This window comes from Gopherus flavomarginatus, chromosome 3, assembly GCF_025201925.1.
Source record: "Gopherus flavomarginatus isolate rGopFla2 chromosome 3, rGopFla2.mat.asm, whole genome shotgun sequence".
NCBI lineage: Eukaryota > Metazoa > Chordata > Testudines > Testudinidae > Gopherus > Gopherus flavomarginatus.
This window is the reverse complement of record NC_066619.1, coordinates 26,368,455-26,393,851: the sequence shown is the minus strand read 5'-3', so window position 1 is coordinate 26,393,851 and position 25,397 is coordinate 26,368,455. Positions and strand designations below refer to the sequence as shown.

Genomic DNA, 25,397 nt, shown 5'->3' with positions numbered 1-25,397 from the left:
TGCAGAACAGACTGTGACTGCCAGATATCACACTGGATGCAGCCGTGTCTGTGACTGATGGGGTGGGGAGGGTGAGGGTTGGAAGGGGGAAGCAGCAATTGGGCAGGGAACCAGTGCAGAGGGGCCACAATTAGAGACCCACTGCTAACTGATCGTGGCCTGGAAATCTGTAAGCCCCTATTTGCTTGAATAGAGACTAGACTGGAGAGGGCATCCCAGACACTAGGCCTGAAGAGCCCCAACTCAGACTCCATTGGGCTGCCCCACTTTGAACTGTAACTTTTGAAGGTACTGTTTACCAAGGACTAAGCAAAAACTGAGTAAGGACATTAGAATTTGGCCCAGAATAATCTGTTTATCTAGCATTCTTGTTGAAATGGAGGGAATTTTGAGTGTGCTTGGAAATAGACTCAAGCCCATAGTCGGCAAAGTATTTTGGGATCTTGCTGGATGAAAAGCATTATTTTTGGTCTAAAAAGTTTAAAAATATGGGGCCAAATCTTGCAGTCCTAACTGGGCACAATTCACAGTAGGCTTAATGGGAGTTTTGTTTGAGTAAGGACTGCAGGACCAAGCCCTGTATTTTTAGATGATAAATACCTTGATTTAAAATTTTCAGTGGATCCCAGTTTAACTGTAAATGCAACATTACAATAAATAGTTTAATTCTCATGTTCTAAAAGTGACCTCTTTCCTTTTCCAGAGACATCAGTTATTGCTCAGCCCATATTTGTTTTTGAAAAGAAAGAACGACCTTTCAAGGTAACACTTAAGCTTTTTCCTTTTTGCTTTGGTCATAAAGCAGCCGGAAAATCAGGAAGCCTAGGCTCCATGTGGGGGGAAGCGTTTCACAGCCCGGGTGCTAGCTTGAGCCCAAATATCTACACTGCAATTTTATAGCCCCGCAGTCTGAGTCCCATGAGCCTGGGTCAGCTGACACGAGCCAGCCACGGATCTTTTACTGCAGTGTAGACATACCCATTGACCTGTTTTGTTTTGTTTTTCCCCAGAGGCCTGCAGAAGACCTGGTTTGCAAGGCTGAAAATGGTGGTAATTGCATAATTAAAACCCTTTATAATAAACTTGCTAGAAAGGGCATATTACTAAATGGAGTATTTGTAAGTGCTGAGTCCATTGCATGCATTAGTAGTTATTAGAATTTCACTTTGTATATAACAAGTCAATTTATTGTGGGTGGATTAAGACTATATATAGGGCACAGAGTCACCACTTTTGTCCTCCTTTGTCACAAACACACACCCTGATCCAAATTTCAGCTCCCCTGCAGCACTCACACAAGTATTAGATTTTGAATGATCTCTTCACTTCCTTCAGGCCTTGTTATAACGTGACTCCATACATGGAAGAGTACTGTAAATCCAGGGTCCTGTTTCAGCCGTCTCTTTAAAATCAACTGAGTGCCATACAGCCTGCTGCATAGTGAAAAAAACGGCCTGATCCAAAGCCCAGTGAAGTCAATGGGAGTGGAATTGATCTCAGTAGGCTTTGGATCAGGCCTTTACTGAGGCATCAAGAGCCCCTTCCATGAGTAGATTCTGCTAGAGCCTTGCAACCTGACCCAAACCCAATGGGATCCAACTACAAGTATTGGATTTGGGTCAGGTTGCATCTAAAAACAGCCCAAAACCTCTCAGGTCATGTTGGCTCTAGTCATCTCCGGGCACCTCCTCCTGTCCATGAGGTCAGCCCAGTGGCTGTTGCCACTGAGTTGCAGTGGCCTCTCGCTCTGCAGCACACGCAGCACAGCAAGGCAGCTGTGGCCGGCAGGATGAGGCATGCAGCCCCTGCTGCACCGACCCCATGGGCAGGCAGCAGCTGGAGACGATTTGCAGGCAAAGGATGTGGGGAATGGGAAGCCCCCAGCAGGCCGAGCCCCAAGGATGACAAGTATCAGAGGGGTAGCCGTGTTAGTCTGGATCTGTAAAAGCAGCAAAGAATCCTGTGGCACCTTATAGACTAACAGACGTTTTAGAGCATGAGCTTTCGTGGGTGAATACCCACTTCTTCAGATGCATGTGGTGGAAATTTCCAGGGGCAGGTATATATATGCTAGCAAGCAAGCTAGAGATAACGAGGTCAGTTCAATCAGGGAGGATGAGGCCCTGTTCTAGCAGTTGAGGTGTGAAAACCAAGAGAGGAGAAACTGGTTCTGTAGTTGGCAAGCCATTCACAGTCTTTGTTCAATCCTGAGCTGATGGTGTCAAATTTGCAGATGAACTGAAGCTCAGCAGTTTCTCTTTGAAGTCTGGTCCTGAAGTTTTTTTGCTGCAGGATGGCCACCTTAAGGTCTGCAATAGTGTGGCCAGGGAGGTTGAAGTGCTTTCCTACAGGTTTTTGTATATTGCCGTTCCTAATGTCTGATTTGTGTCCATTTATCCTTTTCCGTAGAGACTGTCCAGTTTGGCCGATGTACATAGCAGAGGGGCATTGCTGGCATATGATGGCGTATATTACATTGGTGGATGTGCAGGTGAATGAACCAGTGATGGTGTGGCTGATCTGGTTAGGTCCTGTGATGGTGTTGCTGGTGTAGATATGTGGGCAGAGTTGGCATCGAGGTTTGTTGCATGGATTGGTTCTTGAGCTAGAGTTATTATGGTGCGGTGTGCAGTTACTGGTGAGAATATGTTTCAGGTTGGCAGGTTGTCTGTGGGCAAGGACTGGCCTGCCACCCAAGGCCTGTGAAAGTGTGGGATCATTGTCCAGGATGGGTTGTAGATCCTTGATGATGCGTTGGAGGGGTTTTAGCTGGGGGCTGTATGTGATGGCCAGTGGAGTCCTGTTGGTTTCTTTCTTGGGTTTGTCTTGCAGTAGGAGGCTTCTGGGTACACGTCTGGCTCTGTTGATCTGTTTCCTTATTTCCTCGTGCGGGTATTGTAGTTTTGAGAATGCTTGGTGGAGATTTTGTAGGTGTTGGTCTCTGTCTGAGGGGTTAGAGCAGATGCGGTTGTACCTCAGTGCTTGGCTGTAGACAATGGATCGTGTGATGTGTCCAGGATGGAAGCTGGAGGCATGAAGGTAGGCATAGCGGTCGGTAGGTTTTCGATATAGGGTGGTGTTAATGTGACCATCACTTATTTGCACCATGGTGTCAAGAAAGTGGACCTCCCGTGTAGATTGGTCCAGGCTGAGGTTGATGGTGGGGTGGAAGCTGTTGAAATCATGGTGGAATTTTTCCAGAGTCTCCTTCCCATGGGTCCAGATGATGAAGATGTCATCAATGTAGCGTAGGTAGAGAAGGGGTGTGAGTGGACAAGAGTTGAGGAAGCGTTGTTCCAGGTCGGCCATAAAGATATTGGCATATTGTGGGGCCATGCGGGTGCCCATAGCAGTGCCACTGATCTGGAGATATATATTGTCATCAAATTTGAAATAGTTGTGTGTAAGTATAAAGGCACAGAGCTCAGCAGCCAGTTGTGCTGTGGCATCGTCAGGGATAGTGTTCCTGACAGCTTGTATTCCATCTGTGTGTGGGATGTTTGTGTAGAGAGCCTCTACATCCATGGTGGCTAGGATGGAGTTTTCTGGGAGGTGACCAATGCATTGTAGTTTCATGCTCCAAAACGTCTGTTAGTCTATAAGGTGCCACAGGATTCTTTGCTGCTTTCCCCAAGGATGAGGCAGTCACACTGACTTAGGTTCAGGGGGAAGTGGTGGGTTGAGTTGCATTTAAAAATGACTTAACACTCTTGGGTTGTTTGTACTCGGGTCCAGGTCAGGCTTTAATTTTAGACCTTTGATATTAGAATTCTGTACTGCAATAATTTACTGAAATCTGTTGCAAAATTTGATTTTACAGTACATGATATGTTATGTGTCTCTTAGATTTCATTGGTTGTTCCAGGAAACGGGCAAGGTCTTCATCTTTTACTTTCCAAACGTCGGACTCGCAGTTCTACATAGGTATGTCATTTAGCTCAATTTGGTTATAATTGTAATTATATTTTATAGATTGATAAGCTAGAAAAAAATATTTTCCCCATTATTCAGATACACATTTTGGTTAGAAGAATTCCAAGTCAGCAAAACTTTTAAACTTTTAAGTTAGTCTGCAAGTAATTCTCAGTGAGGAACTTTCTCCTTCCTAAGTCTGAAAAAATATTGGTTTTAAATTAACAGAGGGCCCCCGGTCCGTACATGAGTTATTTCCACATCAGGCAGTGGAAGGTCCATGTGTTTCAATCATGAGTTTCCCTGGAATCTTTTGATTAGGTCAAGGGAAGGCAGGATTTCCTACCCTTTGGAAGATGTTCATCGTTCAACGCCATAAGCCTAGGGGGACCCATGGAATTGAGAAGCTGACAAGGGCTTTCCCCTCCAACTAGTTATCATCTGACTTGGAAACCCCTTCAAGGTGGTGGGGTTATTTCCACAATATCGAGGGAAACACAAGGCACTGCAGATCACTGTGTACTGATCATGTGCAGTAGAAATTCTATTTTAAAGTGTGTCATTATTGTAACGATGAGGCCATATGCTTTCCTCAAAATTTGGGCCTTAATGTAGGTAAATAATATTTTGCTTCACCCAGCCATTGATAAACTTAACCCATTTAGTTAAAAGGGTACAATTAACCGAACTTTATCTAGCCTTAAAATCACACCTAGATCATTCCTACATCTACTTAGACCTGAACAGCTCCAGACCAAAAAAAAAGAAAAAAAAGACTGGTAGTCTCAGACTTTTGCTATAATACCCCCTAGGCTGTGCCTGTACTATATTTTTCCTACCTTTGTGTTCAGTATCATTGGTGGTAGCAACAATAGGAGTACCAGTATAGACTAGCCTCTTGGCACTTGGACCACCATGACATCTAGCCCTAATCTGAGGAGGTCTAGAAGATGGTGGTATGGTCAGAAATGCTAGCAGCTGCCAGCTCTTTCTTTATGCTGAAACTGCACTAGTGCTAGCAAAGGTTGGAAATTCAAAGTCTACGCTACAAAGCCTTAGTAGTTGCCTGATACAGGTAGATTCTGCTCATCCATGACAAATACATTTTGCTAACGTGAAAAGTTCATATTCAGGTACTATGCTTTGAACAAAGGATAATTTCAGTCTCTTACGGTTTCAGATACAGCACTGTCTCAGAAAAGAGTGAGATCATCTTCCTGTACCATCCTTCCGACCTTTCCTCCATCACAGCCAGGTAACTAAAAATATTATTCAGAAAATATTCTCTTAAAACCAAAAATCAGTAAAATAACAAAATAAAACTGCTATTTCTGTGGGACTGAGCTCACTGGGCTGGGCAAAGTCAGTATGTGAATGAGAGCAAGGAACTTTGTGATGTTCAACGAGATGTGTTGGTGATTCAGTCAATGGCACTCATTTCTCAGTCAATGTCGCACTAATATCTCTTTGTGCTAGGGAATACTCTGTGCATGGGAGAGCTGCTGTTTGGATGGGATGCAAGCAGCCTATGCCATATGCTACACTGGGTTGTTCAGAGTCTATTCACTGTTGCAACTCAGATATTTTTGAGATTTACAAAGCCTTGTAGCAAGTAGGTGAAAGGTTATATTAACCTATAAAATATTATGTCAAATATTATGGACAGTGAACACAGAATGGAGTTGAAGAAATGGTGGGAGCTAGGTGTGTTTGGACTAAAACAGTGATTCGCATATTCAGTGACACCATTTTCCATACTCGGAACACCCTCCATTCTAGCCAAGATTTAGCAGAGATTACCCTCCCATTTATCCATAAGGGAAGGGCAGAGTGGTCACAAACCATGACACCTGTTTGACTCCCACATTGAAAACCTTTTGGATTAAAAAAATTGTTGATTTAGGGGTTTCCAAATAATCTGGTAAGGGTATAAAATTGGTATAGCACCAAACCAGAATCATCTTGGAATGGAATGGAGGAGTTTATATATGGATTATGAGACATGTAATTTTATAGCACGCTATTGATGGGACAAGGCTGGCAGCCCTTCTGAGCATTTCTGGGTGGCATTTGGAAACCATATAAAAGAAGCAGCAGCAGTGCCACACACTGACCATCATTACAGTTATCATGATGGTCATCACTACCAGCACATGTTAGATCTCCTGCATTTACCATCGTACTCTTGGGTCTCTTTTGCTAATCTAAAAGGATATTCTGATTGGATGACATTATCATGCCCATGAGCTGTAAAGCTAAAGAAGGACAGTTTTGTGGTTAAAGTAGTGGCTGACACCCAGAATATCTGGATTCAATTCCTGGCCCTGCCTTAGAGTTCCTGGGGAAGTCATTCTCACTGTGCCTAAGTTTCTCCTTCCATAAAATGGGGATAATATTTTCCTTCCTCGAAGAGGTGGTATGAAATAAATGCATTAATGTTTGTGAGATGCTCAGATTCTGCAGTGATGGGGGCTATAGAAATGCAGATAAACAGTTAAGCAATGTGGATAAACACTTCTTCTTTTGCAGTAAAGAATAACGTATTCATGACCTCAGCTCTTCTCCAAAGAAACCATGACACCACAAGAACAGAAAAAGGTAACTATTGTTAGTATTGTAGTAATAATTTGTTGTTGATCCACAGTGTGCTCAACACTGTACAGAGCAGGTAAAACGTAGACAGTCCCTGGCCCAGCCAGCTTACTCTCTACAGCTGATATTCACCCCCTATGCAGAAGGCCTGTATTATAAGCCTGTAAATCACTTAATTCCACTTACAACTCTATTTTGAAAACATAAGTGGTTCATAGGCCATGTTTAGGGCCACTGATCAGGAGTGAATATCTTTCTGATCCATAATGTTAACAAGGACTGAACTCTGCTCCCAGTGAAGGCAAGGCAAAACTCCTGTCGACTTCCATGGGTGCAGGATCAAGCTTCATATAATCAGAAGATGGATTTATCACAATCAGTGCAGATTTGTTTTATTAAATATTGCATCACTCCTTTATTTGGCAGGGTTTTTAGAAGGGACTTAAAACAGGAAAGGATGGCAGGTATTAACAAGAACACTTAAATACAATTAATTTAAAACTCCACAGCACATCTACATTATGAGTCAGAAAAAGCAAGACACAAATGTGTTGTTTAAATGTGAAGGAAAGGTTGCATATATTAACCTTTTATTTTGTATTTTGCAAGGAGTCTTTTCACAAATTCAGCAGTGGACTGTCATAAGACCTGCCATTTTACAGCCACCACAGTCTCAGATATGTGAGGAAAGAAGACAGATGTGCACTGAAAATATACTGGCATCTTCCAAAACTAAAGAGAAAGCAAATATTCAGGTAAAAATGTGTAACTTCAGTGTCAAAAATATGCATGGCTGGGTTTTTTTCCATCTGCCTGAGCTCTAATAATATTTATAATAATTAAGTATTTTACAGGGAAGTCTTCAGTATTAGTTTAATTCTGTTCCCATGGAAGTCAACAAGAGTTTTGCTTTTGACTTCAGTGGAGCAATTGTACCAATGTTGAGCGCTTTGGAAAATCCAACCCTTGCTAAACTGCCCATACAGTTGCTTGATGAGTGTGCAGATGCTGTAAACTTGTAATTCAGTCTGAATTTGGGATAGAGGGTTGGGAAAACATTACTTTCTAAGAATTTTTTTTTAAAATCTGGTTACGAATTGCACTGGCTTGCTTCACACAATAAACATGGGCTGGTCTCTGCAAACCACCACATGAATTATCTGAACTCATGCAAGTGGACCCATCATGCATAGGCTTACTCTTGTCAATAATACTTTCTCACATGCATTGGGCTTTGCAGGCCCTAATTTCTGGTAAAACTATTTATAGTGCAAGATGAGCCAAAATTAATTTTTTCCAACATTTCCAATTGATCATATTAATATTGTTTCCAGTTGTCTGAAGAGAGCTCTCATTGCCCAGCAGAGAACTCAGGAAGTTCTGAGACAACAGTGAGGCCATCTATCTCCATGCACCTTTCTAGCCCTAAAACAATAGGGTAAGTTAGTCAAAGCATTGTGGGTTTTTTTTCTGTGTATCTAAGGAATAGCAAGTGTTTGGTTTTGTCCTCTGGCTTGTTGCTTTACATGTGTCTGTGTATCTGTTAGCTGAAAAAATGCTCACATCAGCCAGAAAGCAAAGGCTTATGAACAGATTATAACTTGAACTATATGTCTGTGCAGGGGAGTAAGAACTTCCTCTACACCTCTGCATGAGTTACTTTGACTTTAAGGGTACGCCTACCCTGTAGTGTAAGCCCAGGCTTAGTGGGATTCAAGTCAGCTGACCTATGTTGGAGAACCCAGGGCTTGAATGTCTACACTGATTTTTAACCTTAAGAATTTTCTAACCTGGGCTTGAATTTGGGGCTCTGGCATCAGCATATAGACTCAGCTCAAACCATCCATATCCCAGACTTCCTAGTGCCCTCCTGAAATTTGGCCACTCTAGCCCGTTGTCCATGGTGCACTTTGGGAAAACTTTACTGCCCACCCTGCATATTATAGGAAGGTTGAACAGCCCACCAACACAGCCAGATGAGCAGCATGGAGGAGACCCGTTTTCAAGAAGTTGTCTGGCTTGCACTTTCACTCTTGAGACAAAAAATGGAGCTTCCATGAGGCACTGATGAACATTTCGGCAACTCTTTCTGAGCCATCAAAAGCACGAGATGGACCAGGAGGAAGAGGTGAACCATTTCCCCCTGAATGGACCTATGACAGCAAGGGGTCACTGAACACTCAGCCAGAAAGTACACTTACCACAGCTGGAGCTAGATGCACACAGGCAACAGCAGTCAAGGATGCTCTGTGCTCCTATGTTATTGACTTTCATAGCCCCATGGAAGAGGGAGACTAGTACCTCTATGAATCTGCTTGTGAGAATTAAGGGGCTAATTGATTTGGGGATTCAGTTCTTGGGGAAGGGTGGGGACTTGATAGTCATGCAATGTACTTATGAATGACATGCTGAATTATGAATTGGGGATAGAGTGGGGAATGATTCACAGTATGGATTCACATCAGGAAGTTATTGATGTGTGACTTGTTGTACCTAGCTGTACAGAGGAATAGCATGTGTGTAGTAATTCCCAATTGTTCCTAATCATGTGTTTAGCTTTGTTATTTCAAATCATGATTGTATGGTGAGATGCAGTATAGCAATAAACTTTCCTTAACATAAAAGGCTTTATTTATAAATGTGTTAAAATTGTGCAACAGTCACCCATTGCCATTAAAACACCAAAACAGTTACAAAAAAACACTTCCAAAACAAACAAACAAACAAAGTGTATGAACCAGTGCAAACACAACAGAATCACTCTACCACTGCATGTCCCCTGGACTCCGTTCGCCTTGTTCTTCTTTCCTTGTTTTCTGTGCACTTGGTGCCGAGGCGGAGATATCAACGGGAGAGGGGGCAAGATGGAGAGCTGCATGGTGTTTAGTTGCCCTGCCCAGCTGCTTGTGGGGCCTGATTGCATGAGTCACCCAGATGTAGAATTTTCCAAGTTTTCTGGACTGAGAATATGTCTCAGGGGAATCAGGAGATGGTGTGGGAGTGGCAGCAGGAGCCGATAATCTTGCAGCCCTGATTGAGATGAGCTGCTCAAACAGGTCTCTCTGCTGAGCTCTCTCCTCCTCCCTTAGCTGCCATTCCTGTTCCAGGAACTGTGAAGCAAGTGCCTGCTCCTTTGCTAAAACCCTGTCCTCAAGCTGTACAGTGAGACTCAGCCTTTCCTCCTGCCTCTTGGCATGCCTCTTCTCCAATATTAAGTCCTTCTGCTTCTGGTACAGGACCTGCTGGTTGGCCCACTCAAGAACTTCAACCAAATTCACCATGGAAATGCTCCTCTTGGAACAATCTGTGGAGGTATGTTGGGCCAGGCTTGTACCGCACTGAGGTCGAGCTGTGGAGGTATAGCAGCCAGTAGAGGTCAAGGGGCCTGCAATAGGACAAGACACAGAAGGTTATTGTCTCAAATAGCTCACTGGAGGAGCACAGAATTAATGTTTGTGGAATTTCAAGACATAAAATGTTACATTCAAAACAGTATCGCTCTACTCAGCACTGGTTAGGCCTCAGATGGCATACTATCACCTCCCATGACTCCTCTGTTAATGCAACCAAAAACTGCATTTGTTTTTTTGTAACAGCATCACATTGATGACTCACGTTGAGGTTGTGAGCCACCACAACTCCCAGATCCTTCTTGGTTTTCCTTCCCTCAGTGTAGCAAACTTACATTTGTCTTTGTTGAATTTCATTTTGTTGCCAGTGGCTCCAAGATTTCTACAGCTAATTTGTTCAGTACCCTGGGGTGTGCAGCATCAGGCCCACTGACTTGAATTCATTCAAATTGGTCAAAAGATCTTTGACGTGTTCTTTTCTTATCCTGAACTGTATTCCTTCCTTTTGGTGGTCAAAAGAAAATGGAAGGGTTAATGCTGACTCACTGAGCTGTTGGTGTTCGCCAAGTGGGGGCTTCCATTTTCAGCTGAGTCTATTGGAGATCTTTGCAATAGAGAGGACAAAAGAAGGTGACCTGTGGGATTATGGGATACTTCTGGCAGACTCGCAGGACCCAAGTCAAGCAGGGATGCATCTGTACTTCAAAGCAATAGGGCTTGAACCCTGGGTCATGGCTTGACACTGGCTTGGAGCCTCCATCCCTGCAGGATCCTAGAACCCTAGGTCTAAGCTTGAGTCTGAGAGATTTGTGTGTAGACGGAAGGAGGATTTGGGCTCAACTCTGGTCTGAACCCATGCTTACATTGCAGCATTGACATAGTCTATATCTAGGTATGCTGAAGTAAACTGTGCACCTGCCCCTCTATGTTCCCCAAGCAGATGGACAAGGAGAAGATGAAGAAGATAGGGGAGTGGGTGGATCTGGTGCCTGGCACAGCTAAGCCGACATAGGGAGGGTAGCAGTTTGCTGGAATAAGAGGAAGCAGGGAGAGAAGTGTGCCTCTCTGATGAATGATTCTTTCCCTATATTGCTCCTGGGGTGCTGCAACAGTGGCCTGTGGCTTTGCCACTATCTAGTCTTTAAGGAGCATTCTCATTATTCTACATGAAATACAATGTATCTCCCTAAATTCCATTAATTAAGTATTCTCTATGGTTCCCAGTAGGCCAATATTTTTGTTTTAATGTAAGGTTTGGAAAGGTAAATGTATGCAGTTATAGATGTTATATTTGCATCTTTTACAAAGTCTAATTGATATTTTTCACATGTTTTGTTTCTCTAGAAATCAGACAGTTGAAGATGTAACTTTTTTAAACAACAGAAATTCTACTTTTGTGTTTGGAGAAAACATGGTAGAGAGAGTTTTGGTAAGATTTGTAAATATTGAAATGTATTTTTTCTTTCTTCGGTTTCTGAAAAAGTTGGCATTTGAATGCTGAGGGTCACATTTTCAAAGATGGTCCCCTAAATTGTGACCACAACATTTGTCATATGTACGTACAAAGCCCTCAGTCCTGTAAATGCATGAGTCATCACTTTGAAGTCAAGTCACATGAGTAAAGTTAAACATGTATAGCTGTTCACAGGATTGGGCCAAAATGGGTAATTACGTATGTCAGTGTTCATCTGCACAGGCAGTTACTTGTTGGGTGTGCTCGGCTGGCTTTTGTGCACATTTCATGGGCACAACTTAAGTGGCCCAAATTTTAGACTTGGCCCTTCAGTAGGAAAATCAGTTCTAGCAATTTTCTGTTATAGCTCAAACCACTTCAGAATTTTTTAACATTCAGAGCTGTAGGCTTTCTCCCCTCTGACTCCCAAGAAAATATTTGATTAGCAGTATACAAAGGAGATGTGAACAATGAGAAAACTGTAACTCTGCAGAATCAGCTAAATGTAATAGTTTAAAATATCTCAGAGAGTGATTATTTCTAAATTCTGCAATGCCTTTTTTAAATTTGGGGTATATATGGTGACCTGTAAAATGAGGAATTAATTTGGAAAGATACCTGCTAAACTTCTCCACTTTTATTATCAGATCACCTAAAACTTAAATTGAAAGAAGCTTATTCTTCTAGCTCAGAGTCTCTCTTAAGAAGAGACTACAGTTCCTGCTTAATGATGTATTTGGGGCTTTTATAATAATGGACGAAGTTCCACTATTGACTGAAATACCAAATGCTTGTTACTTATATCCTATGTCAGTACTTGTATGTAGGAATAAAGTTTGCATGTTAACTTATTATTTCAACTAATCTTCACCGCTGCTGTGTATTTATGATTCAATCCATTCCTGATCTTTCAGCTTGCTGCTAATGTCAAACATATAAACATTACAATTTCTTAAACTGTTTTTCCTTGTTCCTTCCATTTTTTAGAGTCCTCAGAAATCTCCCAAGCTGCATAATGAAACTGATCTATGCAAGAAAGAAATAACATCCACAGATGCCAAAACTGTTCATATTGGTTATTCACATACAAGTAAGCATTAATACTTAGCAAACACAGTGAGGCTCTACCAATAAGTCAATTTCAGTGCATCATAGAGGACATCAAATTAGTGGTGTTCAGTAATTATCATCTATTTACTTTAAAGTTATCCAGTCATTAGTATACTATTAGGATGTGCACCATAAATGGAAGTGTCCAGAAAGCAACTGTCATTTGTGGCTCAGAATTAGAGCTAGATTATCATCATACCGAATAATTTATTATTTGATTAATTTAGACTATTTTTTATTTGTAAGTTTTCCTTGAATAGACTTTGAGTTTTACAAATTTATTTGTTATCCAGAACTGTGTGATGAATACTTTGTGAACACATTTCAGCCTATAGCTTGTTTATGAATAAGTCACTTCAGCTACAATTTTAGCTAGTTGTTCATGTTCTTTCCTGCTGAATAGTCACACCCCTCTTATTACCATTATGATTTATGGGACTTACGTTTTTCATGACTATGACTGTGAGCAGCAATATCACAAAGAATTCGATTTGGAAACTCGACTATTAACTAGTTAGGGTTTGATTCTGCTAGTTGTTCCTTGTGGACAGACCAATGTGCCTATACAGAAACCTTGGATCGTGGTCTTATTCTTTAAAAAATATACAGGAATGCCTGAAGTTTATTAAAACATTAATTGATATCTAGCACTAAGGGGAATGTACGAAGACCTAGACTATACAAATAGACATATTGTTGACATATTAAAACATTCCTGCTGTAGAAATTTTATAATTTTCTGTCGTTTTTATTTCTCCTTTAGAAACATTTTTTGTCAAGAAGTCAACACTAATTGAATCAGCTGCGGCTTACATTTCCAAACCAGCACAGAAATATTTGTTAGATAAAGTTGAAGTTATAACAGGAGAAGAAGCAGAACATAACGTGTTGCAGGTATATGTTCCTAAAGATTGTATGATAAGCCTTTCTACTTATGTTTAGAAAGCACATTATGATCTACTGTAACTTATAATACCATGAATAAGTATCTACTACTACTTTGTTGGACAATTGTATATGTTTTTCCTTTTTTCTGTTAACTAATTTCTTTTCAAGCTGATACGTAGCTTTTCATCGTATATTCTCTATACTGAATATAGAGCTCTTTCACCTCCAAAATCATGCTCCAAAGCCTCATTCGGCTATTGTCTGTTATAACTGTCTTCACAATAAGCCAGTATTCCCTAACACCAATAAATAAAACCCCAATTTATAAGTACTCTTAAAGTTACTTTATAAACACAAAGGCTTGATTTTTTTTTAAACTATTGAGTTATCAAAGTAAGTGGTTTTATAATAAAACTAAGGTACATCCATGTAATTTTAGGCTAGCAGGATAAATCTTGCTATTTAAGATTCTTAAAACTCTTTATTTTCTTGGCAAAATAACACTTGCATATATTACAAAAATCTAAAAATGGAAAGATATAAAACTGTAAGATTGCTTGAATCCACTTCTCCCATTCATATGTGGAAAATTTGTATGTGGATGGGTCATTAGCTTCAGTTTATGACAGTACTGGTACAATGAGTTGCATGAAACTTCTGATATCAGTGATGTCATAGGATGATGCATTCTGGGACATCTTCAGGAAATATGGAGATGTCTTTGGATTTCACAGGGAGAGGTTTAAAAATTGAAAAAGTAAAAGTGAAATGTATTTCTATGTTAAATGTTCCCCATAGCCTGGTTACTAGCGGTACTCAGCATAAATCTGGGGTTAGTGCAATTTTCATTTCATTTTTAAAATTTGTCTTAATTTTATGCAAACTGTAAAGTAAAAAGTTATAGCACAGAGATATCAAACCTATAAACTGCATTCTCTGGCACAACAGAATTCAGATCAGTTGACACTTTCCATAACATTTTTCCCTTTAGATCAGTTGCAAGCTTTTTGCATTTAATAAACTCTCACTATCCTGGACTGAAAGAGGAAGAGGATCCCTGAGGCTTAATGACACTTCAAGCAATAAACATGGAACATTACAGTCAAGGCTAGGTAAAAATTAGTTCCACTTCTTAATCGTGCTCTCATTTGCAATAGTCAATTGAATATCACTTCATTTGTAATCCTGCAGCCTGGTTTGTTTATATACAGTTGCTCAAAGCCTGTTCATTATTACTTTATAAAGTTAGCTACCTACTAAACATCTCTTGCTACTGCATTTTTTGTGAGCTGCAGGTACTCACAGATGTCACTATGCACTATGTATTTCTGCTTCCAGATTTCTTTACTCTAGTTCTCTCTTCTCTGATTTGGCTTTACCAGAGGTGCTGCTTCTTCCAAGTGACTTATGGGATGTTCTGCTTATTGAGCAGTAGTTTCTTTCACTTTATTGTGCAGTTTTGAAAGATTGTTTCATTATATCATATAGCAAACATATCATATCGAGAGAAACTTTAAAAATATCAAAGTATAGTAAAGAAATTTAAACCCCCACCTCTTTCAAAATGTTAGGTTATAATCCCCTGAAATGCAAAGTTAATGGAAATATGATTTTTATAGCCGTACTGAATAAATCTGCTGAAACAATAGGGAGGTTTCCATGTACTGTCTAATATGTAAGCATTCCTGTTTTAGTTATGCGAAATCAAGGCAGTTTGAGACTGATTCTCAACACCAAACTCTGGACTCAGATGGCGATAGAAAGAGCAAATCGCAAGAGTCTGTGCATCACTGCAACAGACCTAGAAGACCATTCTGTTAAAGTATTTCTAATACAGGTAAGAAAAAATTGAAAAAGAACAAGTAACTTGGCAATTTAGCTCGGATTCCTTGTTCTGGCAAGCCTCCTTATGGTAAAAAGTGTAAGGCTATATAACATGTACACAATTACCATTGAGGTCAATTGTTTTGTGCAAAAAGCTGAAGGTTTGATATGGCCCAAGGAGATAACTAGATCACTGTATTAGACAGCTAGCAGGGGTCACTAAAGCGATGGTATACAAGTTGTTCCCAAACTCTGGTCTGTGGACTATCAGTGATCCATGGAACTGGCTACTCCATGATGCTAAATAACGTTAAAAGATGCCTAAAATATATCAACACACTTTCCTGATTTTTTTCTTCTGCATAGAAACAATTGCTACAGTTGCCTCAGGGATATTATTCAAAGTGATCAGTGTGGTTGATGGAGGGCGGGGGGAGTAGTCCATGCAATCATGACTAGGGCAGGTAGTCCACAAGAGTCAAAAATAAGATATATAAGAACATAAGAATGGTCAGACCATTGAGCCATCTAGCCCAGAATCCTGTCTTCTGACAGTGGGCAGTGCCAGAAGGTTTAGAGGGAGTGTTCAGAACAGGACAATTATCGAGTAATCCACCCTCAGTTGTTCAGTCCCAGCTTCTGTCAGTCAGAGGCTTAGTGATAGCCAGAGCACGGGGTTGCATCCCTAGCCAACTTGACTAAGAGCCATCGATGGACCTATGCTCCATGAACTTACCTCATTCTTTTTTGAACCCAGTTATAGTTTTGGCCTTCACAATATCCCCTGGCAATGCATTGTGTGAAGAAGTACTTCCTTATGTTTGTTTAATAGGCAGCAGGTTTATTTTCGTTGGGTGACCCCGATCTTTGTCTTATGTGAATGGGTAAATAACACTTCCTTATTCACTTTCGCCACATCATTTGTGGTTTTATAGGCCTCTATCATATCCCCCCTTTTGTCATCTCTTTTCTAAGATGAACAGTCCCAGTTTTTCAATCTCTCCATATAAGAAAGCTTTTCCATACCTCTAGTCATTTTTGTTGCCCTTTTCTAATACTAATATTTCTTTTTTTGAGATGTGGTGACCAGAACTGCATGCAGTATTCAAGGTGTGGGCATACAATGGATTTATATAGTGGTGCTATGATATTTTCTCTTACTATGTCAGTTTCCTAATAGTTCCTAACATTCTGTTAGCGTTCTTGTCTGCCGCCGCACATTTAGCAGCTTTTTTTCAGAGAACTTTCCAAGATGACACCAAGATTTCTTTCTTCAGTGGTAAGAGCTAATTGTGATCCCATCATTTTGTATGTATAGATGAGATTTTTCCCAATGTGCACTACTTTTGCATTTGTCAAAATTGAATTTCATCTGCCATTTTGTTGCCCAGTCACCCTGTTTTGTGAGATCTCTTTGTAACTCTTCAGTCAGCTTTAGACTTCAGTATCTTCTTGAGTAATTTTGTATTTTCTCCAAACTTTGCCACATCACTGTTTACCTACTTTTCCAGATCATTTATGAATATGTTGAACAGCGCAGGTCCCAGTACAGATTCTGCTATTTCTCTCTTTACATAGTGAAAACTGACCATTTATTCCTACACTTTGTTTCCTATATTTTAACCAGTTACTGATCCACGGGAGGACCTTCTCTTATCCCATGACTTCTTACTTTACTTAGGTATCAGAGGGGTAGCCGTGTTAGTCTGGATCTGTAAAAGCAGCAAAGAATCCTGTGGCACCTTATAGACTAACAGACGTTTTGGAGCATGAGCTTTCATGGGTGAATACCCACTTGGTCGGAGGCAACTGACGAAGTGGGTATTCACCCACAAAAGCTCATGCTCCAAAACGTCTGTTAGTCTATAAGGTGTCACAGGATTCTTTGCTGCTTTTATTTTACTTAAGAGTCTTTGGTGTGGATCTTGTCAAAAGCTTTCTGAAAGTCCAAGGACACTGTATCAACTGGATCATCCATGTCCACATGCTTGTTGACACCCTCAAAGAATTCTAATAGATTGACGAGGCACGACTTCCCTTTACAAAAGCCATGTTGACTCTTCTCCAACAAATCATGTTCATCTGTGTGTCTAATAATCCTGTTCTTTACTATAGTTTCAACCAATTGCCTGCTATTAAAGTTAGTCTGTAATTGCCAAGATCAGGTCTGGAACCGTTTTTTTAAAAAATTGCCATTACATGAGCTATCCTCCAGTCATGTGGTATAGAGGCTGATTTCAGTGATAGGTTATGTACCCCAGTCAGTAGTTTTGCACTTTCATATTTTAGTTCCTTCAGAACTCTTGGATGAATACCATCTGGTCCGTCCTGCTGACTTACCAATGTTTAATTTATCAATTTGTTCCCAAACCTCCTCTCTTGACACCTCAGTCTAGGACAGTTCCTCAGATATGCGTAAAAAGAATGGCTCACCCGTAGCTCAGGTTCAAAGATATATGAACAAGTTTGAGAACCAATGAAAAAGGCAGCTACTTGAGTCTAATCTATAACATTTGCAACCCTAGGCTGACTTTGTTCCTGCAAAGCTGCATATTCCTGAGATGACAAATTACTCAGTTGACAACTGAGCTAATTTCTGCTGAAACACCAACTCTGAATTGCTCTCAACTGCTTTCTTCTGTGCATGGCTATGGTGAAAGAAAAGTTTTTGGCTTCTGCAAATGTGAGCAGCATGGAAGAAAAGCCACATACTCTACTGCTTTGCAACTCTTGCAGTCACTTACACCTGTGCAAAGTGAATATAAATTGGGTATAAAACTACCAAATCAGACTAGTATCTTTCTACTCTGAATTTGTACAGGTGTAAATGAATCCATATGGTGCAAAGCAGTGGAGTATCAGGCCCCAGAAGACCATGTTCTTTCAACTACCCTACAGTATATTATTTCCTTCAAACTTCACCAGCAGAGTTCATGGCATCTTTTCATTTGTTAATCAGAGAAAACTCATTTTTGGTTGTTAATTCTGTTTTTACTTACTTCTAACCAGAAATGTGACTAGGAATTTTCACCATCCATATATGTTTTATTATTGTCAGAAGTACATTTTGTTCCTGAGGAGTTGCACAGAGTCAAGAATATTAAGTATTCAATAAAAATTGAGTCATTCACTGAGATAAATCATAATTTTTGTTTTAAAGTTGCCTCCATTATCTCAATAAGGAAAACAACTAACAATTATTTTTTAACAAATTCTAAAACACAGACCATTAAGACAAACTTAATATCATTTGTATTTAAGTCGATTTTTCTCATGAAGTTACTAAATTGGAATCTTACTGTCTTTTGGAGTCAAAAGAATTTACGGAAGTGTCGGATGAAGGGATTTTAGCTCTTTTCAGTCCTTCTAAAATCTCTCCCCTTTGCATCTGCACTTCAGTGGTTTGTTTGGATGCAGTCAGAGTTATTTTGCAGTTATTTTCAATGGTTGTATGCACTGTATTTTCTACAGGCAAGTTCAAAAGATACGGAGTACCTGTATACAGCAATACATCACCGTCTTGTTGCACTGCGAAGCTTTGCTGAGCAAGAATTGGATGCAAATCAGGTTGACATAGAGCCAGAAACAGTCTTTCATTCATTAAACTGTGATAGTGATGATGATGATGAAGATGAAACAATAACTCAAGTGAGCAGCAATGAATCAGATAAGCAGAGCTTTTCCTGAGACTTTTGTGCTCCTTTGAATTTCACTTGGTGCCCTGAGAATCCCATTTCTACCCTTTATTAATCTCTACTTTCCATCGAAGTGCCTATGTTATGATGACCCTCTCTCCAGCACTGAAGTAGGGTTTTATTATTTTGACAGGCTTGTGTCAACAGTGCCAAATTATTTTAAAATAAATAATCTGAGTAGTCTTTTGACAGAGGAATGAATGTCAGGCTATCTGGGTTACAAATTTTCAAGCTTAAAGTTAAGGCTCCTAAACACACACTTGGATATCTCAGTTGAAATAGTCTATAGTGCTGCGCTCAATTTCCACTTACTTCATTGGAAGTTGAGTCCACTTATACCAGTGCTACATACAGCTTGTGGTAGTTAGTCTACCTGAACTATAAAAATGGTCATTTGAACCAAACTTATGTAATGTCTGATTTCTTTTAAACATCAGCCTATGCTGACAGACTGTTAACAGTCATTTATGGATGGTAAAACTGGTTGACAATGCAAGCACCAGGAGATTTTATACTGTTACAGGACATTAACAACTTTGATAAAGTGATAGATTCTGTCTACCAGGAGATTTATGGCGCTAGACACCCTGCCCAGGTGTAATCTGCTTTCACCAGTGGAACAAAGACTACAAAGACCACTGGTGAAGAGTCCACCTAAAGCAGGGTGTATTTGAGTAAGATGCTCACAAATCCCACTCCAGCACAGACCATAAAGTGGCTGGGGTCAACCGTGGAGAAGTCAAGGACTCTAGAGATACAGTGGCCAGAGCTGAAAGTTGCCTTTCCTTAGTGGAAGGCAGGCACTACGCTGCCCAAGTGGGGAGATTCACCCCAGAAGAGCTGCCATTGTGCATGTAGGGGTTGTAAATTGCAAATACGTCTTCTCTCAGGAGGAATACGGCAGTGATGTTTGAATTATCATCAGCCACGTGACACTTCTCCTTCCAGTGGAGCTGCAGACTGTTCCCTTTTTAGTTTTTAAAAGAACTCTCCAGCAAGGATCAAATCACATACAAATAACAGTTTTGAGTGACTGTTTACTTTAGGAAACCAACACATCTTTTTTCCTGTTAGCAAAAATATGACAGTTTACAATACTTGTTCCCATAATCATTTGTTGTATCTCTATAATATTCAGTTCACAGAACAAAACATGCCATTATTGGGTGGGGTGTGTGGAAGAGGCAGCTGGGGAAGGAAGCATGTGGGATAGGGCAGGGGAAGAGAAGGAGATAGGGGAGGGGAGCAGGAGCCCAGCATCCCCTTGGCAGCAGCTGGGGCTCCCCTGTTAAGCAGGCCCATCAACCCCACCCCGGTGAGCCCAACCCCTCCTGCACCTGGATCACCCTAATGAGACCCCCGCATGTGGACCCACACCCCACTGATCCCCAATCAGCTGCATCAGACCCATACCTCCCCCAGCACCTGGACCCCCCCCCACTGAGCCCCAACCACCTTCATCTGGACTCAATTGTAGAGTCCCATTGCCCCTGCACCCAGAATCCCCCCACCCCCAATGATCCCCTGTGCATCCATTTTCCCCCAATGAGCTCCCTGCACCCAGACTGCCCCACAGAGACCCTCTTACCCATACATGGATCCCCCTAACTCAGCCCCTCCACATTTGGATCCTGCTGGAATGAGCCTGCCTGCTCACACCTGGTGCAGATAGGCAGGCCCCGGGGTGTTCTGAGGCAGGCCCAGCCCTCGCAGTGTCTCTCGGTTAGGGCAACCTCACCATCAAATCCCTGATCTCCCACCTCTGTGCAGGGGCGGGTGGTGATGCAAGGTGATCTCCCACCTCCATGCAGCCAGCGGCCTGTGCTCCCTACTGCCATGCTGGAGCCTTCACATTTTACTGCTGGGGGCATTCTGTGCCTAAAAATTTAAAAATTCAGCGCCAAAAAAGAAAAAAACACACTACATAATCACACCAATTTCAATTATTTTGATAATTAATTTATTTCAAAATATCTGTCAGTAAGTATGTCTGTAACAATACAGACCCACAAAATTTCCCCCCCAGGAATAAAGAATTAAAGAACCTGCTATGACAACCCTGTTCCTGTTTCTCTGCCCCCTTTCCCACTCCAGAGTCCAGACAGGAGACCAGACACCCACAACTCCCCCCCCCCAACCCAGCCATGGCCCCCCCAGCCTAGATACCAGCACCCCCTCCCCTCCAGAGCCCAGCCATGGGTCCCCCCAGCCCAGATACCTGCATCTCCTTCCTCCAAGAGCCCAGCTATGGGCCCCTCCTGGTTCAGACACTCACCCCCCTCCCCCCAGAGCCCAGGGATCCAGAGGAAGAAAGCCTGATGCTGGGTCCCACAGGCTTGCACGGAATTTCCTGTGTGCCACCCTCTCCTTCCCTCAGGGCATGCTGGGAACTGCCACTGCCAGGAACCCTCTAGCTCCCTCCCCTTCCCTCTCAGCAGTGTCTTGTGTGTGTGAGCTGGGCTCTGCGGCTAGCAGCACTGCAGCCCATTTCTGTGGGGAAAAGGAAGTTCTGCACACATTAATTTCTGCAAAATTCTGCATTACACAGTGGTGCAGAATTCCCCCAGGAGTAATGACATTTATTTATTGACAAATAAAATTTGCAGAATTTTATAATATTGTGTGCAGAATTTTTTAAATTTGTTGGTGTAGAATTCCCTCAAGAGCAGAGTGTCTACTCTTTGGTCAGAAGCACCTTTTCCCAGCAGCTCTCCCTCAGCTGCTTTCCATGTCTTACCAGCCTGGAGAAAGCCCTCCCCTCCTCTGCCAGCTGAGTCATTTGCATTCTCACAGACAGCTGCTGCCTGGAAGTTTCCTGGATAAAACTCCTTGGCTATCACAGGCATGGTAGCTGCATCTTGATTTAAAGAAACAGTTATTTGCCACAAGCATATTAGGACCAATGTCCTGGAAAACTGGGACCTGGGTTGGGGTACTCTTCATCACCCTTTTTTCTCTCCCCAAGAGGTCGGCTGTATGACTGCTCCCCTCCAAAAGATCAGTTACTCAGTTTCCTCTCTGAACCTAAGTCTCAGGATGCATGCCTGTGTCCACTCTGTCATGGGCATCCTCTCCCAAGTGACCAGTGAGGAGACATTCTCCCACTATCCTTTCCCCAGTTTCCTTCTTTGCCTCCCCCGCCCCCCGGACACTCTTTCTATGCTCTCTAGAGCGGGACCTATCTCTTGTTCAGCTGCAATGTGCTGGCAGCTAACCCCCGGACAGTTTTCTCAATGACGGGCACTCCACCCTTCTCTCTTCCTGAGGAGGTGTTGCCTTCAGCTGCAGTGCAGAGCCTGTCTCAATCTCCTCCACTCTTGGAAGCATACTGCTTCTACCTGCTGCAGAGTAATCAAAGAGATTTTTCTCCCTTTCCTTCGGCAGTTCCTCAGACTACACTCTTTCCCTCTGGGATCCCAGCATAATGTTTCTTCTTGCTGCAGGCAAACGCCTTAACAGCCTGAGCTATATGGAAAAAATCATTCCCACTAAATAAGTCAACCGAGAGACCTTCCATTACCCCCACAGTCAAAACTCTTTCCAAATCTTCCCACGCCAATGAATTGTAGCTAGTGGCACAGGGAATCTGGTTCCACCCACATCTACAATTTCTGCCATTTAACCAGGTAATTTGTTGGCATTTGGTGCTACACTCTGATTAACCAGAGAAATCTGTGCCGCTGTATGCTTCCACCATAAGCATTCCCTGTCATTAATTCTGACAACATTAACATGCTCCATGTCTAATTGTGCAGAGACTAGTCTCACAAAACCAATATGATAAGTCTCAGGTGCCTGAGAAATTCCTATGATGATCATAATGGTCCCTTCTGACCTTAAAGTCTATGAGACAGCAGCATTAACTATTTGTTGTCTGCTTCCTCCCAGCACAGGGCATTTATTCCTCAGGTGAGCAGTTGAATTACAATGATAGCACCTTTTGGGCTTTTCTGGTTTCACAGGAGATTTGAGATAGGGATTAGAAGAATGATTTTGGGGAGACGAATGCCCAGCCTCCCAGCCACTCTCCTTTTTTCCAGGGGTAAAACAGGTACACTGCTTCCCACCAAGTTTTATCCCCTCTTTCTGTGGTTACTCTCAATAGATACCTGGGTCTTCTCAAAGACATCAGCTAGCATGCCATTTTATCCACAGTTTTCACATTTTTGTCCCATAGACTCTGTTTCACTTCATCTTTACATATGCTTAGGAGGTGCTCCTGAGCAACAAGGTCAAACGTTTCTTCAAAGCTTTCAACCCCTTTTCCCGTCACCCATTTTCCCATCAGATCTTTCATGCTGTTTACATATTCCCCATTACTCACACCAGCATTTCTCTTAAGATTCCTAGTTTTTACCCTCTATGTTCCAGGGATAATCTGAAATAATTTCAAAACTCTTTCTTTGAATTTACAGTAATCTAAAGCATCCTGAGCGTGCACTTCACTGAATATATTCAGAGCTTTACCAGTTAACTTTGCAAGCAAAGAGGGGATTTTTTTGTCCTCAGGAATCTCATTAATCACACACAGCCTCTCAAAGGTAGTAAAATATTCTGTAACGTTGTCTCTCTCTTTGTATGCAGGACACAATTGTTCCCATTTATGGATTTTTGGAGAGGTGGAAATCAGTGGTGAGGGAAGGGTCTGGTTCTCCAGCAAGGCCAGTTGGTGTCTCCACTCTTTTACCTTTTCCTCAGCTGCTTTGGCTTGCAGTTCTAAGGCCTGCTGATGTGCTAACTCCTCTGCTTGATTCTGAGCCCCTATTTCCAGTTCCTTTAGCTCCAAGATTTGCTGATGTACTTTCTCTCTCCTGCCACCTGCAGTCTGAACAGCTCTAACTGTGCAACCTGGACTGTGGGACTGTTGAGCCCTCCAAACCCACCAGCCTGGGTTGTCTCTCACAGTGTGTTGTTAATATTAAACTACAAGCCTCTGTCAGGCAATGCACTTATACAGCAATCCACGGGCAGGGGCATATCTAGTTACATGAATGATCTCCCAGCCAGTCATGAACCAGCAAATAGAGAGGCCCCAGCCAATTCCCTCTAGCTCCCCAGCCTTGCATCCAAACTGTACTATCTTGCATTGGTCAGAAGCCTGGCCAACATAAGCTCATTACCTCATTCACCACTCCCTCAGTGTGGAATGGATTTACACTAGCCTTTGTAGTCTGAACTGAGATTTCCCAAGCACTTCACCCAAAGCCACACCGTTTTAGGTAAAATATAAAATCAATGTATTAAATACGAAAGGATAGATTTTAAGTTATTATAAGTAGCAGGCATAGAGATCAGAGTAGTCAAACAGATTGACGTGCAAAAGTGTGTCTGGCTGTTCCAGGGTTAGCTAGTTAAATTATATGTATATAACCAATGAATACATCATATCCAGACATTAACCTATTACTCTAAATCCAATCAGTATTTCATAATAAAGTGTGAATATACTGAATATATTTAATTCTATTTCAGATCATTCTAGATGGATCCGCAGACAGCCTGTTGTCTGCTCATGACAGCTACCTATGATTACATCAATACAGTTGATAGCTCATCTTGCTGAAAAACTGTAAACCATCTCAGCAGTCTTGGAGAAAGGAAATCCTATGCATTCACATTCTATGATTTTCAAGCAAAGATTAACTTTCAGGACAACATAAGCTTAATACAGCAGAAATGGACTTCAGAAGCACTTTAAGGATTCCAATCTTCATTCCTTGTGCTGGAATAGGAATGACAAGGTGGCCTCCGGTATTCAAGAAACATTACAAAGCCTTCCAATTTGGAATTAATCATATATGGAGACATTAATAATGTGATAGATTTTATATCTAATCAAGGTTCATTCATCATATTGATGGCAAGAATCGTTTAACCATCAGATAGTGATATTTCTAAAAAGATATATTTATTGTTTCAGTTACGTAATGTCTGTCCATAAAAAGATGCATATTATGAACACTTGCAACATCGTTTTATTGGAAAGAGCCATTGTAGTTATTTGCTAACATTCAAGGTCCTATGCTGCAGTCTGTATTCATGCAGAACTCCTTGTGAATGAGAGTTTCATATGAATGAAGTCTACAGAAACTAATCTTTAATTAAACAAGATCTTTGTTTTGAAAATATCTCATATTGTTGGTTGGAGTTAGGATACCTTTTTTAAAATGGTAAGAGATGGGTCTGATTCTGTTCCCACTACAATAAGTGAGAGTTTTGTCACCAACTACAGTTGGATCAGGATCAGGCCTCAAGTTTTAGGAAGCATCTGAAAATTCAGCTGTAATGTTTTGGGGCACATGTGTTTGCACACATGAAAACTCCCTTTGCCTATACAAAATAAGTAATTGCACAGATTAACTGCCTATTTGTCATGTGCAATATTTCTGGAGACCTGCTACAACTTTTGCTTTAAATCAGTGAGCTAAACTACAGTTAAATATAATAACTTTATTATTAAGTATTGGTATTCCTGAACACTGTTTCCTTTGATGATGGAAGTCTATCAGCCATCCTAACACATAAAATAATCCAACCAGTATTAAAGGAACGTCTCACGTGATGGTAGCGACC

General features: G+C 41.4%; 1 protein-coding gene across 1 annotated transcript in view; it reads left to right on the top strand.

Annotated features, from left to right (window-relative positions):
- Positions 1–24,952, top strand: part of RANBP3L (RAN binding protein 3 like) — a 38,171-nt gene extending 13,219 nt beyond the window's left edge. Inside the window, exons 2-16 of the mRNA XM_050943850.1 lie at positions 704–762; positions 1,011–1,050; positions 3,847–3,924; positions 5,093–5,167; positions 6,442–6,510; positions 7,114–7,259; positions 7,839–7,942; positions 11,199–11,283; positions 12,295–12,397; positions 13,181–13,311; positions 14,297–14,417; positions 15,000–15,142; positions 18,601–18,793; positions 23,406–23,485; positions 24,297–24,952. Coding sequence (XP_050799807.1) covers positions 704–762; positions 1,011–1,050; positions 3,847–3,924; positions 5,093–5,167; positions 6,442–6,510; positions 7,114–7,259; positions 7,839–7,942; positions 11,199–11,283; positions 12,295–12,397; positions 13,181–13,311; positions 14,297–14,417; positions 15,000–15,142; positions 18,601–18,793; positions 23,406–23,485; positions 24,297–24,353 — 1,484 coding nt within the window. The 3' untranslated portion in view covers positions 24,354–24,952. The remainder of the gene's footprint in view (positions 1–703; positions 763–1,010; positions 1,051–3,846; positions 3,925–5,092; positions 5,168–6,441; positions 6,511–7,113; positions 7,260–7,838; positions 7,943–11,198; positions 11,284–12,294; positions 12,398–13,180; positions 13,312–14,296; positions 14,418–14,999; positions 15,143–18,600; positions 18,794–23,405; positions 23,486–24,296) is intronic.
- Positions 24,953–25,397: the final 445 nt, after the last annotated feature.